Source organism: Leucopleurus acutus, assembly GCF_964270905.1.
Source record: "Leucopleurus acutus genome assembly, chromosome: 1".
Classification (NCBI taxonomy): Eukaryota; Metazoa; Chordata; class Mammalia; order Artiodactyla; family Delphinidae; genus Leucopleurus; species Leucopleurus acutus.
In genome coordinates this window covers 39907760-39928005 of record NC_139142.1, presented here as the reverse complement: position 1 = coordinate 39928005, position 20246 = coordinate 39907760, and the positions used below count along the sequence as shown (strand labels likewise).

General features: G+C 36.2%; 1 protein-coding gene across 1 annotated transcript in view; it reads left to right on the top strand.

Annotated features, from left to right (window-relative positions):
• Positions 1–17872, top strand: part of SLC38A6 (solute carrier family 38 member 6) — a 73385-nt gene extending 55513 nt beyond the window's left edge. The window contains 9 exon segments of the mRNA XM_082855153.1: positions 7001–7066; positions 7321–7374; positions 9357–9436; positions 9784–9884; positions 15285–15409; positions 16345–16489; positions 16596–16690; positions 16879–16953; positions 16955–17872. Of these exon segments, the coding sequence (XP_082711279.1) occupies positions 7001–7066; positions 7321–7374; positions 9357–9436; positions 9784–9884; positions 15285–15409; positions 16345–16489; positions 16596–16690; positions 16879–16953; positions 16955–17119 (906 nt within the window). The 3' untranslated portion in view covers positions 17120–17872.
• The last annotated feature ends 2374 nt before the right edge of the window (positions 17873–20246 follow it).

Genomic DNA, 20246 nt, shown 5'->3' with positions numbered 1-20246 from the left:
CTGTCAAACCTTAAGTAGGATTAAACATTTTAAACTTGCCAAGATACATACCTAAATGGCTTGATTAAGCTCTTAAAATCATAAGCTTGTTTAAATTCTCCTTTGTTATTGAGAAATGAATGAAAGAAAAATGCCATCCAAAAGAGCAAGACAACACATCATTAGTTAAACCATATAACAGAACCAGATTTCCAAGCTGTCAAAACATTTAGGATGCATTTAACTTAGGCTAAACTGTCTGCTGAGATACAAGGATAAAACAACTTTAGATTATTTAAATGAAGTGAAAGTGACCCTGGTTTCAGTGTACAGAAATATTTATACTTTAATGAATGCTCTTAAAACTAAAAATACTTAACAGTGCTTACATTTAATCATTTGTTGAATTTATCAACATTAAAATCATTGCCCTCCCCCGCAAAAATTGCCCAACTTGTATCTTGCAAGTAAGTGAATTGAACATACACTTTTTAAAATAAATAATCTATTGCTAATAATTCTTTTTTTCATTTCTAATATCCTACTGGTCTTATTTATTTATTTTATTTTTTTGGCTGCATTGGGTCTTCATTGCTGCGTGCAGGCTTTCTCTAGTTGCGGCGAGCAGGGGCTACTCTTCGTTGTGGTGGCTTCTCTTGTTGCCAAGCACAGGACGGGCTCTAGGAGTACGGGCTTCAGTAGTTGTAGCGCATGAGCTCAGTAGTTGTGTCTTGCGGGCTCTAGAGCACAGGCTCAGTAGTTGTGGCACATGGGCTTAGTTGCTCCACGGCATGTGGGATCTTCCCGGACCAGGACTCAAGCCCATGTCCCCTGAGTTGGCAGGCAGATTCTTAACCACTGCGCCACCAGGGAAGCTGGAACATACACTTTTTTTTTTAAGATTTTTTTCTATTTTATTGAGATATAATTGACATTATAAAGATATAAACTTACAGCGCTGCATAAGTTTAAGGTGTGCAGCATAATGACGACTTACATATATTGCGAGATGATTACCACAATAAGTTTACTTAACATCCATAAACACACTTTTTAGGTGCCACATTAAGAGGGAAACAACAAATAATTTCATCACAGTTTGATTGTTGAGAAGCATCTACATGGTTTAGAGTGGCCTATATTTGCAAATTAACATATGGATATTAAAGAGAATCAGTGTACACACATTGAATATTTTCCTCACAGATAATTGACCACACAAGCATTGTATAGTTAGGAGTAATTTAGTTTTTATAGCCAATAATTTGAAGCAGGTAAAATGTATTGATACAACATGTCTATTGTAGTTTTCACAGCTTTCATTTCTGTCATGGCAGATACTCTTTAATTTGATGCAGATTCCTACTGTAGCTGTCATATGGAAATAATACCCTTATTCTGCATTTATTAGGCTTTACAAACCGTCTGCTCAGATTTTACCTAGGAGCACAATTTAAATTTGGTCTACAGTGGGACAGTGAAGACACTGTATACTTTCTTCTTAAGTCTCTTTTTAATTGGCATATAGGCATACCTCAGAGATATTGCGGGTTTGGTCCCAGACCACTGCAATAAACCTAGTATTGTAAAAAAGCGAGTGACACAAAGTTTTTGGTTTCCCAGTGCATATAAAAGTTATGTTTATCCTATACTGTAAACTATTAAGTGTACAATAGCATTATGTCTAAGAAAACAATGTACATACCTTAATTTAAAAATACTTTATTGCTTACTCAGACATAGAAAGAATGAAATAATGCCATTTGCAGCAACATGGATAGACCTAGAGATTAACATACTAAGTGAAGTAAGTCAGACAGAGAAAGACAAAGATCATATGATATCAGTTACATGTGAAATCTAAAAAAAAATGACACAAATAAACTTATTTACAAAACAGAAACAGACTCACAGACATAGAAAACAAACTTATGATTACCAAAGGGAAAGAGGGGGAGGGATAAATTAGGAGTTTGAGATTAACAGATATACATACTATATATAAAATAGGTAAATGACAAGGACCTACTGTATGGCACAGGGAACTATATTCAATACCTTGCAATAACCTATAATGTAAAAGAAAAAAATTGCTAAAAAATGCTAATCATCATCTGAGCCTTCAGTGAGTTGTAATCTTTTTTGCTGGTGGAAGGTCTTACCTTGATATTGACGGCTGCTGACTGATCAGGGTCGTGGTTGCTAAAGGTTGGGGAGGCTGTGACAACTTCTTAAAATAAGACAACAGTGAAGATTGCTGCATCGATTGGCCCTTCCTTTTATGAATGATTTCCTGCAGCATGCAATGCTGCTTGATAGCACTTTACCCACAGTAGAACTTCCTTCAAAATTGGAGTCAAACTTTTCAAACCCTGCCACTGCTTCATCAATTAAGTTTATGTAATATTGTAAATCCTTTGTATTCATCTCAACAATCTTCACCGCATCTTCACCAGGAGTAGATTCCATCTCAAGAAACCACTTTCTTTGCTCATCCATAAAAAGCAACTCTGGACCCATTCAAGTTTTGTCATGAGATTGCAGCAATTCAGTTACATCTTCAGGCTCCACTTCTAATTCTAGTTCTCTTGCTCTTTCCACCACATCTGTAGTGACTTCCTCCACTGAAGTCTTGAACTCCTCAAAGTCATCCATGAGAGTTGGAATCAACTTCTTCCAAACTTCTGTTAATGTTGATATTTTGATCTCTTCCCATGAATCAAATATGCACTTAATGGCATCTAGAATGATGAATCCTTTCCAGATGGTTTTCAGTTTATTTTGTTCAGCTCCATCAGAGGAATCACCGTCTCCAGCAGCTATAGCCTTATGCAATTGTTTCTTAAAGAATAAGACTTGAAAGTCAATATTACCCCTCAGTCCATGGGCTGCAGAATGGATGTTGTGTTAGGAGGCATGAAAACAACATGAATCTTGTTGCACATCTCCATCAGAGCTCTAGGGTAACCAGGTGCATTGTCAATGAGCAGGTTCCAGGGCACGTGGGCTCTGTAGTTTGCAGCACATGGGCTCTCTAGTTGAGGCGCGCAAGCTCAGTAGTTGTGGCGCGTGGGCTTAGGTGTTCCATGTGGCATGTGGGAACCTAGTTCCCCGACCAGGGATCAAACCTGCATCCCCTGCGTTGGAAGGTGGATTCTTTACCACTGGACCACCAGGGAAGTCCCCAAGCAATAGTATTTTGAAAGGAATCTTTTTTTCTGAGCAGTAGTTCTCAACAGTGGGCTTAAAATAATAAACAGATGTGTTGTCATCAAGGCTTTGTTGTTCCATTTATAGAGCACAGGCAGAGTAGATTTAGCATAATTCTTAAGGGTCCTAGGATTTGGGGAATGGTAAATTAGCATTGTATTCAGCTGAAAGTCACCAGCTGCATTAGCCCCTAACAAGAGAGTCAGGCTATCCTTTGAAGCTTTGAAACCAGGCATTGGCTTCTCCTCTCGCTATGAAAGTCCTAAATGGCATCTTCTTCCAGTAGAAGGCTGTTTGGTCTGTATTGAAAATCTGTTCTTTAGTGTAGTCACCTTCGTTAATGATCGTTGCTAGAACTTCTGGATAACTTGCTGCGGCTTCTACATGAGCACTTGCTGCTTCACCTTGCACTTCTGTGTTATGGAGACGGCTTCTTTCCTTGAACCTCATGAACCAACATCTGCTAGCTTCAGACTTTTCTTCTGCAGCTTCCTCACCTCTCTCAGTCTTCATAGAATTGAAGAGAGTTAGGGCCTTGCTCTGGATTTGGCTTTGGCTTAAGGGAATGTTGTGGCTGGTTTGATTTTCTATCCAGATCATTAAAACTTTCTCCATATCAGCAGTAAGGCTCTTTCACCTTTTTTTATCATTTGTGTGTTCACTGGAGTAGCACTTTCCAATTCCTTCAGGAACTTTTCCTTTGCATCCACAACTTGGCTAACAGTCTGGTACAAGAGGGCTAGCTCTTAGCTTATCTCAATTTTCAACATGCCTTCCTCACTGAGCTTAATCATTTCTAGCTTTTGATCTAAAGTGAGAGATTTGCAACTCTTCCTTTCTATTGAACCATTAGAGGCCATTGTAGGGTTATAAATTGTCCTAATTTCAATATTGTTGTGTCTCAGGGAATAGGGAGGCCTGAGGAGAGGGAGAGAGACGAGAACTGCCTGTTAGTGGAGCAGTCAGAGCACACACAGTATCTATGAATTAAGTTCGCCCTCTTATATGGGCATAGTTCATGGCACCCCAAAATAATTACAATAGTTACCTCAAAGATCACGGATCACAGATCATCAGTCACTATAACAAATATGTTAGTAATGAAAAAGTTTGAAATATTTTGAGAATTACCAAAATGTGACACAGAGACACGAAGTGAGCAAATGCTCTTGGAAAAATGGTGCCCATAACCTTGCTCAATGCAGGGCTGCCACAAACCTTCAATCCATTAAAAAACACTGTATCTGTGAAGTGCAATAAAGTAAAGCACAATAAAATGAGGCATGCCTGAATTTATTTTAGACTTTCTAAGTATTAGGTTTAAAAATACACAGTGGTTAAGGAAAACATGTATAAACCCCAATTTTTTTTGATGGATTCCAATTTTTTTTCCATTGCACCTTTTTTCACTGATTATTTTTTCAGTATGTTTGTATCAATCAATCTGTATAGCATTTATATTACATTTTAAAAAATCTGTCCAGAAAACTATTATTTTCTTAAATTATACTCTCCAAACAGTGCAAATCAAAACCTATACTCTTATCTTTTGTCCCAGATCCTTATGTTGCTTAAAAGTTTTTGACATAAATTTTTGGCCCTGCTGAAATACCTAAAATTTTAAAAATAAATTTTATTTTAGCAGTGGCTCAGCATGATGGTACCTTTTTTGGTCCATTTTTGAACAAAAATGAATTTCTGTTCTTTCTAAAAGTTCTGTCTTGAGTACAGGTTAGTATTCTAATACTAATATTTGAAGTAATATTTTAATAAGTCAGTAATGAAAATAGAGAACTATTTGAATCGATTTTGGTTAGATTTGGATTTCCTTCTGCTGAGCACTATGGTAGGCATTAGAGTTGTGGGAGATTAATCAGGACACTACCCTTAAGGATCTGCCATTCTAGTCAGGGAAATAAGATAAATTTATCAGAAAAAAAATAGAGAACAATGTAGTCAATACATAGTTAAGTATTGATTTATTTGCTTCATAATAGGGATTACATAAGAGCTGAGAGGAGAGAAGGATCACCAACAGGTAGAATAAAGAAAGATGTGGAAGGAAATGAAACTTGAGCTGAGCCTTGAAAGATGGGAATTACTTGGAGCAGAGAGAAGAGGGAAGGGCCTCCTGTGCAAGTGAACAAGTATTTTTAATGCTTAATCTTCTATTTCCCTTTGTCTTTCTTTCTAACCCCTGAGTTTATCTTCTTACTGTGTTCTGCCTTCAACTTAAGCAAGGACTCCCTGTTACCTTTTGTTGTCAGGTATCTTCCATTCCTGTTCTGTACTTCTGCTTTATAGGACGTCACTTGGGCTTGAGATGGGTCTCTGCAGAGAAATTAGCTGTAGTAACTGAATTTTATGTTAATATAAAATCAGGTCTCTAATGATATTTTCTGATTAATGAAAAAATAATCATTTTTTTGCATTTTGGAGCACTGTTTTGAAATATTTGGGTTTGCAAGTCTTGTAATAACAGCTGACAAAATGAGGTAGCTCACATACCGACCTTATCAAACTACCTGGTACACAATGTAAATGGTTGTTGCTGCTGCCGCCTCCACTGTTAGTCAGGGGGAAATGTGAGATGCTGAATTTGGAGCAGGGCTGAACAGAGAGACCAGTAACAACTTTGCTTCTACCCCACCCCATCCTCATCCTTTTTGGGCAAACATATCAGAAAAAAAAAATGGTGAGATTATTGCTTTTGAGTTTTTTTTTCTTTCCTTTTGGTAAGTTGACCATTTAGTTTATTCTGTATTGAAAACTTACCTAGAAATATCAAAGCAACTTGCCCAGTTTACCCTTACAGTTTTTTTTTTTTCTCTTGGTGAGGGTTTTAAATAAGAGTAATTTTTTAGTTGTCTCATTAATTTAATCCTAAAAGTATATGTTTTCCTTAGGTTTGTTTTATCACTATGTAAAATTTTGATTGAATTAGTTAAAATCTAAAACTAGATAAATACCAAATAGGCATAGTATAATATTTACTTACAGGTCTTCTGCAAAGGACAGATGCTTCCTTTATTCTCCCTTGCCCTTTTGAATGCTGGGTTTCAGCCTAGAGCAGGTATTTACAGAGTAATTATGTGTCCTGAAACAACTACAACAGTGGTAATGTTGACCAACTCAACTGTAGGTCTAGGAACAGGATGGCCATGATTAAGAGTAAAATCCTGAAACATTTTCATTGATTGTTTCTGGGAAATAGCAGCCCTCTGGATTTCTTTTAATTTTTTAAAAAAATCATTTTTACCAGCTCTAGTTCCTTAGCTTTGTGCTCTTATCCTTTGCCAGCTTCATCCACATTCACCAAAAGTGATGTAAGTCTGAAAAAAGCAAGGAGGGCCAGTGCTTATGCATCAGAAATCCCTGAGCCTCCCCCTTTGCATCTACCTGTGACCATTTCCAAAACTGCTATTAATATTTCTCTGTCTGCTACTGATGCCAGGTCCACAGATGGCCATATTCTTGTACTATTGTCACTAAAAACATCATGTTCCCATTCTGAGTTGGATTTTCTTTTAATGCCTTGATACTATTGGAGTTTTGAAAGCTCTCAGTCTTCAGTGGGGGAGATCTCCACCAAACAACTATGCAGCCCCTCATGCTGTCCCACACCGTAGGTGCCCGTGTCAGATGATGGCCCCATTCTATCTAGGGAAAATGACATGAACAAAGAATCTTTTATTAGTTAGCATATTATTTGGTATGGTGTTAGATTAATTGAAATGATACTGACCTATTTAAAATCAATTTCTTGTCATGAATTTGGTAAGAAATCATCTGATCCTACTTATTCTTACAGATAATAATCAAAACATGGTCCATCCCTTGTCCTCTGACATTAAATTCTGTAGAGCAATACTTCCAGGTAATTGTTTTGTTTGGTTTTTTTTTCAGTTTCTTCCTTTTTATTTTAAGCTAAAAAGAAAAATAAAATATGACTAATAATGATTTTTTTCCTAATTAATAAAAAAGTAATGGCTATATTGCATTTTGGAACTTTGTTTTGAAATATTTTTATTTGAAAGCCCAGTAATAATAAATTCATCTTGGTTTTTTTTGATGTATTCTAACTTTTAATGACTGTTGGTTTCTCTCTTTCCCCTCAATCCTCTTAAACAGATTTCAAATGCTACAGATGCTTGTAAACCAAAGCTCTTTCATTTCTCCAAAGAGGTGTGTATGTTATTAACAGATACTTTTAGTTTTTTCACATTTCAAGTTTAAGAGGTTTGTGTAACAGGGTCTCATAGGTCTTTTACCTGTAACTAACTAATTTTCATGAAAGTGCTAAGTATAGGGTTGCTTACCAGAAGGTGGCCCAATATGAAACGGCCACCTTTTTTTTGGCACGCCTTTAAATGGAGCCTGTTTTAAATGGGCCACTGCCTAAAAGAACAGATTTACTGAATGTCTGGTCTGGCCAATAAGGTCCTCTGTGCATACAGACTTCCTGTTGCCCTCTGGACTTGTAAAGCTAAATAGCCAATTATATCAAAAACTCCTCCCCTGTGAGTAGAACCTTGGTCTGTGGCTAGACAGCCTCATCATTGGACCAGCAATTGAGCACTGCCAATATGTCTTCTGGCTGACATTCCAAAGTTGAAATTTATGATGCCTGTAGCAGAGGCAGAAGGACCGAGTCCCCCCTTGCCTTCTCTGAGAGAGCTAGGATATTTGAAATGCCTGCAAAAGCCCCTGAGCATCAGCAGAGGAGACAGGAAACTGATCTGAATGATCTCTACCATTCTGAAAGAGCCATATGTTCCTTGTTGCTGCAGGTTTCTTCATGTGCACTTTGTGATTCTGCTAAAATGCAGGTCCCAGATACTAGAATCCCCACTACTCATGTATAACTCTATGAGTGTAGCATTTTAGTGTGATAACTCCTCCATGCAAAATTTTCCTTTTTATTCCCCAGAGTTCTTTTCCATTGTTGTTTTGTTTTGTTTTTGGCCGTGCCTTGCAGCTTATGGGATCTCAGTTCCCCAATCAGGGATTGAACCCCGGGCCACAGCAATGAAAGCCTGGAATCCTAACCACTAGGCCACCAGGGAACTCCCTTATTCCCCAGTTTTTAAATGAGAAATGTCTCTCTGGCCCCACAAGGGAGGTTACCACATCTTTTACATGGTAAAGGCCTCCACGTGCCTTAAAGATTTAGGTAGGGTAATTGACAAGCCAGGAAACTGAGCAGTATATGAAAGAGAATTTGTGAATTGAATTTCATTCTCTTAATCTAGCCTTGGGAAATGCTACAGCTTTCCTTCCTGCCAGCTCTCCTCTGATATTTTAAGAGGCCTTGTGTCTGAAGATAGATCTACGGTCATCTGGAACTTCTTTTGCTGAAGAGCCTTAAGTTAGTTAAGGAGAAATTTTTTTAGAGTAGAAAAGAGAAAGTAAATCATTACCATCTATTTTGTAAAGACAGTGTTTTCATTTAGATGGTAACTTTTGTTTGCTTTGTAACTTTCTCTGGTTCTTAACTATTCTAATTTTAAAAAAACAACAACTTTTGTTCATATATTCCAGTGGATCTCTATGAATTTGTTGGTCTAGAATAAGTCATGTTCATTCCCATCAAAAGAGACCCTAGTTACAGATGCTAAGATGTGATTAATATATTCAGTATTCTCTTAGATTAAGTTGGTACTTGAATTGAGTTGGTGAAAGCAGGTTCAAAAGCATTAACTATTATTGCTGCTTAGGGTAATAAGATGTTTCTGAGTTTCCTAATACATGCATTAGGAAAGACTGAGAATTACAATAAGATCATTTCTAAAATGTTATTATTTTTCATCTTACCTAAATGTTATTTATCTTACCTTAATTATTTTTATCTTACTGATACAATATAGAAGCAGCAGTGATTGTAGTAAAACCAACCTGGTGTGGAAGCAGCCAAGAAATATTTTCGCTAGTGTGGGCAATACAGCTATCCAGTAAAATATTTACTGGGGACCATAACTGTGTGTCTCGTTAAAAACAAAAACCAAAAAAAACCCTCTTATTTTATAAACAGGTGATTCATGAAACATGAAAGAAATTTAACTAAATTGATTTTTTTTTTTTGGAGAACTGATTTTATTGTCAAATGAAGTAGTGGTTTCAACAGAGTAGCATTTAATAATTTCATCTTTAAAAAATTTTTTTTTCAGAGTGCTTATGCCATACCAACCATGGCTTTTTCATTTCTCTGCCACACCTCAATATTGCCCATATACTGTGAACTTCAAAGGTACTACAGAATCCTGGAATATTTAAAATGTATTAGTATGTCTTTTTACTTCTAGGACTTTCAGATTGAATAACATTCTCCTCTATGAATCCTTCCATCCCACCACTGGATTGTAGGTGTTAGTTTAAAACAAAACAAAACAACCAAGACTTAGTTCTAAGTTGAGAATGTTTCTTTGAAGCATAGTCCTTTGTGCAGTAATTTCAAATCAAGAATTGTAGTGTGTAGTTATTAGAGAACTAGGTCTTGAATGATTAAGGAATCCTTTTGAATAGCTTGGGAGATATTTATCTATTTAGATATAATTCAGATCACAGATTCTAATTTTACCATTTTTTTTCTTTTAGACCTTCTAAGAAAAGGATGCAGAATGTAACCAATACAGCAATTGCTTTAAGTTTTCTCATTTATTTTATATCTGCACTCTTTGGGTACCTCACTTTTTATGGTAAGTATATTATTTCGTTATAGATGACAAAATAAATTGTTCTGTAGTTGATCTCACACCTGAATATGGACTTTGTTTCTGCCTTTCATTAGCAAGTTAATTTGTTCAGGCTGCCAGAATTCAGTGCACCACTGTGGTGGCTCTACGGGCCTTAAAGAACTGATTTTCCTTCTCTTAAAAAGGTGGATCAAATTCAAGATTGATAACTTCATATGGAAATTTTCTTAAACACCCAAGTAAAATCTCGGGCTTAGAAACATTGAAGTCTTTCTACGAGAAAAAAAAAAAGTGCAATAATGATTTTATTTTTTTTAATTGAGAATTCAATATGTTAGACTCTAGTTCAGCAGTTTGGGAGGTTGAGAGAATCAGTCATCTTAATTGCAAACGAACAAGTTGAGAAAGGAAAGGGTTTTACCTGGACTATAGTTGTACCCTTATGTCAGAGACCTCTGCCTTTAGATTTAATTCACACAGTTCTGCAGTGTGTATTCTGTGCTTTGCCATGAACTTTCTCTCTAAATTTTTAAAGGATTCTTTTAAATTCATAAAATAAAAGTAAAATTTTCTTTTATTTACTTTTGAAAAGTTATGTGCTTGGTGAGTTTTTTTCTCTTCTGGTAAGAACCTCAAGAAAAAGTAAAACTTAAAAGTCTAGAACAAGAAAAAAAATTGTAAGCTCTCTTGTTAAATTTGCAAACGCACTTGTTTAATTTGCAAACAAACACATTATAACAAACTGCACTCAGTTTGTCAAATCCTTGAATACACTTTTCAGTTTATGAATGCCCCTATAACAACGCTCCAGGTAGATGGCTATTGTTACTTTTGTGATATTTAGCTGTTATGACTCTAATTTCACCGTCAGTGGCCTTGTGCATGTGTTTCAGGTTTTAGACATTCACGATGGCTTGTAATGGTGCTTTGCTTACCTTCCAGAGTTTTTTCAGGTCTGACAAGTTTTTGGACATTTACTTGTATAACTACCTTTCCTAAGCCCAGTGGAAAGAGTATGAATTTTGAAACCCAACAAATATGATTCAAAAAACCACTGTGCTCTAACCAGCTGTGTGGCCTTGAACCAGGGTACTTCACCTTGTACTATCTTCATCTCCTAATCTGTAACACAGGGATAATTGTATAGAGTTATATTGAAGAGGAAATAAGTTATATGGAAAATGCCTGTTACAGTATCTGGCACACAGCCATCTTCCACAAAGGAGAGCTACTGCTAGTGGTGTATTATCATCACTGTTACCATTATTATTGCAATTTTCATAATTTCAGGTGCTCTTTTTTCAGCACTGTACTTCTCTTCTTACTGTCATTAATGAAACTTAATTTAAATATGGTAACTTTTCAGTATATTATTATCAGTGTATTATCTTAGACTTTTCAGTGTGTGAGAAAATTATAATTGCTCTATATAGTCCTTTTCTTGCTAACTCTATGTCATTTCAACACTAATAAAGGTGACTGATGAATCTAAATCTGCTCTTGCATTTTTGTACTATGTTGAATAAGAGTGGTAGAGCTCTGTACACACCATCCAGAAGAGCGTTACTTCCTACTTCCAACATGAGCATGGATACACTACAGGGAAAGTTAAAGCAGATGGTTAAACTTTTTTAATCATTGTTAAGGAAATAAAATTCTTGAAATGCATAAACTCTATTTTTGCTTGTTGCGTTTGTCTTCGTACAGAGTTGAGCACAGTGATGCTTTTCTATAACAATGAGATACTACAGCAGGGTCTTTGTTGGGATTCAGCAAAAACTTAGTAGAATAGCTGTATATTTTTATAAATTGAAATCATCACCTGGCACAAATACTATTATATTTAGGGATCTTCCAAAATTGAGAAAAAGTCCAAAAAATGGACCTCCTTTTCTTCCCTATGGATCAATAGAGCTATCTGGAAGAAACCTCAAATGGCCTACCAATTTCCAGGACAGCTGAAAAGTAGTTGCAAAAATATTACCATGAGATATTAGAAGCTATGTTAAATTATAAGAAAACTTAGATGGAAAGGGATGTGGAGGAAGGATGGATGCTAATGCATTTATTGAGCTAACATTTATTCTGTACGTGCCAGGTGTTTTATTATATATATTGCCTAACTCAGTCCTTATGATGACTCTTCAAGATATAGGCTCAGATAGGTTGGGCACTTTGGCCAGTACCTGCAACTAATGAATAATGAGTTGGGATTTGTATCCAATTCTGACTCTTTCCAGAGTCAATGCCTTTATTACTGTGCTGCCTCCTCAGGAATTATGCCACAGAATCCAGATTCCCTTCATTCCAAGTTTTTCGCAAAGTGAACTTTTGGAAAAACCTTGCTTACTTAAGCTCCAGGCATATCTATCTATCTATCTATCTATCTATCTATTTTTGCCTTAACACAGAGGCTAAATATTTTCATCATGTACGTGAAATGTTTCCTACACAGGCATTTTCCTGGTTATCAAGTAAAGCTGTTGCCTTTTCCACTGATGCAGATTCTTTAGAATATCCATGCTTTATGTAATGGAGAGATACAGATCTAAGAAAATCACATGGTAGGCTGGTAAGTAGGTGATAGATAGATAGATAGATAGATAGATAGATAGATAGATAGATAGATAGAAGGAAGGAAAGAAAGAAAGAAAGAAAGAAAAAGAAAGAAAGAAAGAAAGAAAGAAAGAAAGAAAGAAAGAAAGAAAGAAAGAAAGAAAGAGAAAGAATGATATAAAAGTTCCTTCTCCAAAGACAGAAGAAGATTCAGATATTGATTTGCTATTCACAGTGTTTCTTTTTTGGGTTGAAAGTCTTTTACAGTATATTTCTATTGGAATAGCAGTAGCTCTCAGTCTTACAGAAAGAAATTGCTGATTGAGCTTGAGACCTTATCAGAAGGGCTTGTCACAAATTAACACCTTCAACTCATTTTATAGGTGAGTAGCTTAAGTCCAAGAGGTGAAGTGACCTGTCTCACAATTAGTGGCATGTCTCCTGAATATTAATCCAGTGATCTTTCTGTTACTCTGTGATAAGCTTTATAAACTTCATCCCCTGTTTGACAGTGTGTATTAAACAGGGCAGCCTCCTGACTTCAATAGAAGATATAACTTGCAGAGATCACCATCAGGTTCTTCCTGAGATTTGTAGAGATTTGTTTGAATGCAGAGAAATGTGTTGTACTCTATCCCTTGCATAAGGCTCAGCTAGGAACACAGAATTGACTGGCTCAGGAAAAAGGTTTTTGTCTTGGGAAAGTAGAAAGTAGACATGTAACAGGTATTTTGAATTTGTAATCTAGTTCTTCAGGCTTCTGGAGCTGCTTGGGATCCTTTCATTCAGTGCTCTCAAGGCTTAGTTAATATCTAAATTTTATCAGATTAAAGGGACCAATAAGTATGTACCTAGATTAATAATATTGGCTCTGATTACAGATGTTAAAGCATTATAAGGTGAGGAATAAAAAGTGTTCCTCTGATAAACCAGGCCAATACCCAAATGTTGCATAATAACCAGACCATTTTAAAAGTCTACAAAGTTCTTAAGCAGTAAGTGTTAATAGCTCATTTTTATGATTCATAAAGTGGAAATAAAATAGTTTGCTGTATTTTTCCAAAGAGTCACAAGTATCTCACATATTTGGGACTAGAATCCAGCTTTCCTGGCTCTTCTTAATCTCTTATTTGGTCCATTAGTCCCACGTTATATCAAGTATGTCTTTGATACTTTCAACAATTAGTTTCTATCCCATTTCCATTATTACTAATCTAGTTCAAATTCTCATTACCTCTCAGTGGTTATGACAGTAGCCTTCTAACTGTTATTCCTGTTTTGGGCCTCTTTTTCTTCCAATTTGTCTTCCTGCTTAGTTCAGGTCATAACGCACTGTTCTTCAGAAGTCATTGCATCTCTGTGGCCTACCAGATTGAGTCCAGACCCTAAGAAGAGCTCTGTTACTGGTCTTAAATGCATTTCCAGCCTTATCACCCACTACTCTCTTTTCTCTACCACACAGTCTTTCAGCCTCTGAAGTGCTATTGGGCTGCTCATTTTCTCGGTTGCGTATTGCTACCAGAGAGAATTTCTTCCCCACATCTTTGAATGTCAGCACACATACATTAACTCATGTCATGTTCACAGTAACTCTGTAGGTCAATATATTATTGTCCACATTTTACAAATGTAAAAACTCAGAGAAGTTAAGTTGCTAGTAAGAGTAGGATTTGAATCTTAGTCTGTTTGATCGCAGAATTCAAGCCCCTCTACTACCCTGCTGCTCACTATATCATGATGACTCTTCTCAAGTCTTCTTGGATTTCGTTCATGTTCATCCCAAAGCCATAGTTATCTTTCCCTGTTCAGAATCACCATAGCTTTTTGTCTAGACCTTCTTCTTCCGCTTAAGTGTGTCTGTGTTTACACACTTTCTATTATATGTGTGTGTCTTCATCTTATCTCCCCTTTAAATTTTAAAGTATTTGAAAACAGAGGTGTATTTGATTTGTTTTTTTATTTTCTCTAAAGTGACTTTTCCAAACTGTATGGTCTCAAATTAAAAAGACAAACAACAACAAAAAAACACCCACAATTCTATTTTAAGTACAAACTCATCTTTCCCTACAAGGCAGTGATATGGAGTGTTCTTGAGAACTCTCACTCTTAATTGCCCTCCTCTGGCTTGGAGTGAGGAAGACGTGAGGATAGAAGAACACCAGGGAGCAAAGCATGGTCAGCTTGTTCAGATTCTGTCACTGACTAGCACACTGGCTTGCTAAGGAAGCCATTACCCTTGCTAAGGAAGCCATTATCCTTGCTAAGGAAGCATTCTCTTTTATGAAAGATGAATCTATAGATGAAATGTTGATGAAGCAGGTAGCATGCACGAAACTATAAGATCCTAGAAAACATTGCAATATTAAGGAAAGGCTTTGACATCAAAACAGTTTGGGAGTACAGCTCTGCCAGCTCTGCCCCTTTGTACTGTATGATCTTGGGCAAGTCAGTTAATAATTTTTAGCCTAGCTACCTATCTTATATTGTTATCATAAGGACCAAATTCAGTAGTATACATGAAAGCACTTTATAAAAGTGTTGTTCAAAACCTTCAGATTATGGAAAAGTTCTAAAGAGATTTTCTTAAATGTATATTCATTGTCATAATTTTAGAGATTCTGCCTGGGCCAATTTCTAGTTTCATTAAAAGAAAACACTGTAGGTTTCCAGAAGATATTTACTTAATGTCTCTGTGTTTCATAGGATAGGAAAAAGGCCAGAGATGGATTTGGTACCGGGAATCCAAAATCTGTTAAGATCCGTTTGTGCAAAGGAAAATAATGTTACTGTTATTAACATCTTAGTAGTTTATAATGTGATCCTTATTATTGTTTTTTAAATTTGCAGACAGTGTGGCGTCAGAATTACTACAAGGTTATAGTAAATACTTGCCACATGATGTTGTCGTCATGACTGTGAAGTTATGCATACTATTTGCTGTGCTTTTGACAGTCCCTCTAATCCACTTCCCTGTAAGTACTCTTAAAGGTTTTGTTGCTTGGTGTAGCAGCTCCCTAATATGGCAACACTAATTCTTTACAGACTAGAATGTTTGAATCACATCTAGTCTTGTATATCTTATTCATTTGTCCAGTAATTGATCAAAGACCTCATACTTGCCTATGGCCCCATGAAAGCACAAAAATAACAGTGAACCGCTAAACTAATTTGTGCTTTTTCAGATTTAGTTTAGATTTACGCTCTCCCACAGCATTGTTTCCAATTTAGAGACTATAGTTCTTCTAAAGTTTTTTGGGGTTTTTTTCCCCCTTTAATTCTGTATTCTGTTTTCAAAAGAATGTGCGTGAAGAGGAAAAAGTCAAGTCAGCAAAAATAAGCTCCTTCTAGTTTATTGGAAATTTATTTTCACATAGACGTTCTAGTCTAATCTTAGTCACGGATTTTATTTGCTCTAGAGTTATAGTTTAAGGGGCACAGCAGATCATCACTCGGCATTTAGTTGCCATATGTAAGACTCTTGAGAATTTCTGGGAGAATGGAATCATAGGCTTTGGGTACAGATGCTTCTAGTGGATGACTTGAGCCCCTGAACGGGGAGCTCCTTAAGACTGGGGCCTCCTCTCTGCGGGGACCGCAGCACCAGGAGTGCAGCGGGGGCTGGGTAAATGCTTGTGGGACAAGACTGCCTGTTGCCCGCCTTAGCAGTAGAAGATTTGTCTGAATGCAGAGAAGTAGAAGATTTGTCTGAATGCAGAAAACTGAGAAAAACAATTTCTCAGTTTTTGTGCAATAAATACCTTACAGTAATAGTTTATGCCATATTTTTGGAATCTAAATGGTTTAGAGGGCAAGAATATCATGGTAACTGTACCATACATGTGTTTCCCTAAGCAAGTAGTTTGGCTTTGTTACCTCCTCTTTGCTTAAATCTTTTTCTGTTATACAGGCAAGGAAAGCTTTAATGATGATGTTTTTCTCCAATTTTCCATTCTCATGGATTCACCATTCTTTGATCACTATAGCTCTCAATATTATCATTGTTTTACTTGCGATATATGTTCCTGACATTAGGAATGTACTTGGTGTAGTTGGTAAGTTTTCTATTTCAATAATTCCATTTTCTAAAATAGATTAAATTGTCATCCAGTCTCACATCTGAATCCGGCAATATTATTTTCTTTTCCTCCCCACTTTAAGGTTCCAGTACATCAACATGTTTGATTTTTGTGTTCCCGGGACTGTTTTATCTTAAACTGAGCAGAGAGGATTTTCTCTCATGGAAAAAGTTTGGGGTAGGTTGATTTTTGTTTGTTTCTTTTAAGAATCTTGTTTTAAGAAATAACTTGTCATTTTATAATTAAGTATTTTACCTACCTCACGAAAGTTAATGTATTTTGAACTATAATGTACATTATTGGAGCACGTGAAGGTTTAAAATAATGCTCTAATTGTTCTTTATCTTTTTTCCTTATTTCCACAGGCGTTTGTTTTGCTCATCTTTGGTATTTTGGTTGGTAATTTTAGTTTAGCACTCATTATTTTTAATTGGATTAATAAGTGAAAGAAATCTTTTCCCACGTCTTTTGCTGAATGATTTACCTCCAAATGCAAAAAGGAATTATTCCGGAAGCACCTTGGATGAATCCTCTTTATATGGCCTAACATTTTTGCAAACACTGACAGAAAAGCAGAACAAAACAGGAGTCGGTAGGGGAAAGTAGACATAGCAGTTTTAATCAAAATAAGAAACTCTGAATGCTCTTAAATATGTTGAGCATCTTTTGTTTGTGGTTTTTTTTTAATTAACGGACTTTATTTTTTAGGGTAATTTTAACATTTACAGCAATAATTGAACAGAAAGTACAGAGAGTTCTCATATATTCCCTCATTCCAGCACACCCATAGTGTCCCACATTACTAACATCTTGCATTAGTGAAGTACGTTTGTTATACTTGATGAGCCAACTTTGATACATTACTATTAACTGAAGTACATAGTTTACAGTAGGGTTCACTTTTGATGCAACCACTGATCTTTTTACTGTCTCCATAAACACCATGAGCATTCCCCATGAGCCTTTTCTAAAATGTCATTTGGTGGAATCATATAGTATCTAACCTTTTGGGCTGGCTTCTTTCACTTAGCAATGTGTGTTTAAGTTTCCTCCGTATCTTTTCATAGCTTGATAGCTCTTTTTTTTTACTCACTGACAATATTCCATTGTATGGATGTACCACAGTTTGTTTTTCCATTCACCTGTTGAATGACCTCTTGTTTGCTTCCAAATTTTGGCATTTGTGAATAAAGCTGCTACAAACATTTGTATGCAGACTTTTGTGTGGACAGAAATTTTCAGCTTATTTGGGTTAATACCAAAGACTATTTTTTTAGCAATTGCTGCATGGTATGGTAGAATATTTAGTCTTATAAGAAACTGCCCAACTGCCTTCCAAAGTGGCTGTAACATTTTGCAGTCCTGCCAGCAATGTGTGAGAGTTCCTGTTGTTCCACATCCTTGCCGACATTGGGTGTTGTCAGTGTTTGGGATTTTCACCATTCTAATGGGTGTGCAGTTGTATCTCATTGTTGTTTTAATTTGTATTTCCCTATTGACATATGATGTTGAGCATCTTTTCACATGTTTATTTGCCATCTGTATATTTCCTTTGGTGAGGTTCAGATTTTTAAAATTGGGCTGTTTTTACATTGTTGAGTTTTAAGCATTCTTTGTATATTTTAGACACCAGTTCTTTATCAGATATGTGTTTCACAAAGATTTTCTCCCAGTCTGTGAGTTGCCTTTTCATTCTCTTAACAACATCTTTCACAGAGAAGTTTTTAATGTTATTAAATATATTGAGACAATTTTTTGTTTTTAAAGAAATCAGTATATTGTTTATATACAAAAATTGAATTTTAGTTCGTAGGTTAATGTCAACATCAGTCACCAATAACAAAACTGTTGGATTATTTCACTTGGTATTTTGCCCTGACTCCAAATCCTAAGAAACTTTTGTGATTTTCCTCTGTCGTGCAGTATGAGATAGAGCTGTGATGACTGGCTGTGGATTTGAAAGTTCTCTGAGCTTTCTCATTTGTCACTAAAACATGTGACTTTCTACTTGGCGAACAGAGACAAATATTGATGATTTATATCATACTTTGTTTGGAGGTTATAGATCATTCCAGTCTTCGCATTGATGTGGCTTATTCCTGGTTGGAAACCAGGAGCTAGGTGCCTCCCTCCCCTACTGCCCCAGGGAGTATTCTTGTAAAGGGCACCTTGTTAGCAGCCTACCAAAGCCAGGGTGTATCAGTAAAAATGTAATCCTACCCCTGCACACATGTAAAGTAGAGAATTACATGCAAAGTGCCAATTTGCATGTATAGAAATGCACACTTTTGCTGGTGCCCCCTTGCTTCCCACTTAGGAAATGGGCTGAAAAATTGACAACTGAGTTAAGTTTCCTCTTTGGCAACTTGAGATCAGCATAGTGTAATGGAAAAGGTCCAGGTTTGGGGGTTAGAAAGACTTAGATGAAAATCTCAGTGAATTTAGGCAAACCACTTAACCTCTCTAAACCTCTACTTTCACATGGGTATTAAATGGAGTTAATACCAATTATACAAGGTTGTGTTGAGAGGATTAAATGACCTTGCATAAATTAGGTGCAGACCAAAATAGGCGCTCTTAATAAATTAGATGTTTATCCCCTTTTTTTCCCCCATCCTTTCATCTAGACCTGTAAAATGAAGTTGCTTTCAGACAAGGACATGGAATTTCTTCATCTTCCATCTTGCACAACTAATATGTTTAGAATCGTTTTCTAGCCTTTGCTCACAGGAGAACTGGCCCCATGTGCATTCTTTTTAATGCTTTCCCACATTTCTATGGGAAATTATAGATCCAAATACAAATAGGTGTTCAGCTGCTAAAATAAATCTAACTCCTAATACCAAAATAGCCCTAAATCTGCAACAGATGCAAGGATGTCTCCTGGGGCAGATGTTAAGTGTGATGACAGGTGGGCATCAATTAATACATTTGTCACCTGCTTGTGGGATGGGATCATGGGAGGTTTGGCAAACCTATTGAACGCTGCATGAAACTTAGTTAATATCAAAAGAAATTATTTGGAGAGGTGTTTATTTTTATTTTACTTTAATATTCTGCCTCATCTAGTTGCCTGTTTGGAGTCATAACTTTCCCTATGAGTTTGGAGGAAGCTAGTAAGATGACTGGTAAAAGCAGTGCCCCCTTCATCAGGATTTCAAATAAAACCTTGTTCAAGTACTCCTCAGCATTTTTCCTGGGAAATACAGGCCTTCTTATTGTGGGCTTAATGTTCATAATTTATTAGGTAATAACTATTTAAAATAAAACTAAGTAAAGCACAAAATCTATATTTTTCTAACACTTGGAGACTTGTTTGCTAAATTAGAAGATGAAGTGCTGAGAATATAAATTACTTTCATATGTTGAGGGTGAATGTTTAAATTGTACCTTTTTTTTTAACAGAATGTTACTCATGAGCTTAGCATTTAAATGGTTAAAACAAGCCTTTGAAGTTAACACTCCATTAAGGTGAATGGAGGTAATTCACACCTCTGCTGACACTGTATTATTTCAGTCTGGCTGTGGAGAAAACAAGACAGCAGTAAGTTGATTTACTGTGTGAAGGCCCTTTAAACACCCGAGGTCTGGAAACCTTTGTTGTTGTTTTTTCTTTTCCATCTAGAAGGAGATTCTGAAATTCAGCACAATTTAGGTTTAGAATTGAAGCCTTGAAAGTAGCATAGATTCTCTACTCTCTGGAAATTCCTAACTGGCGTTTGATGGGTAGCAA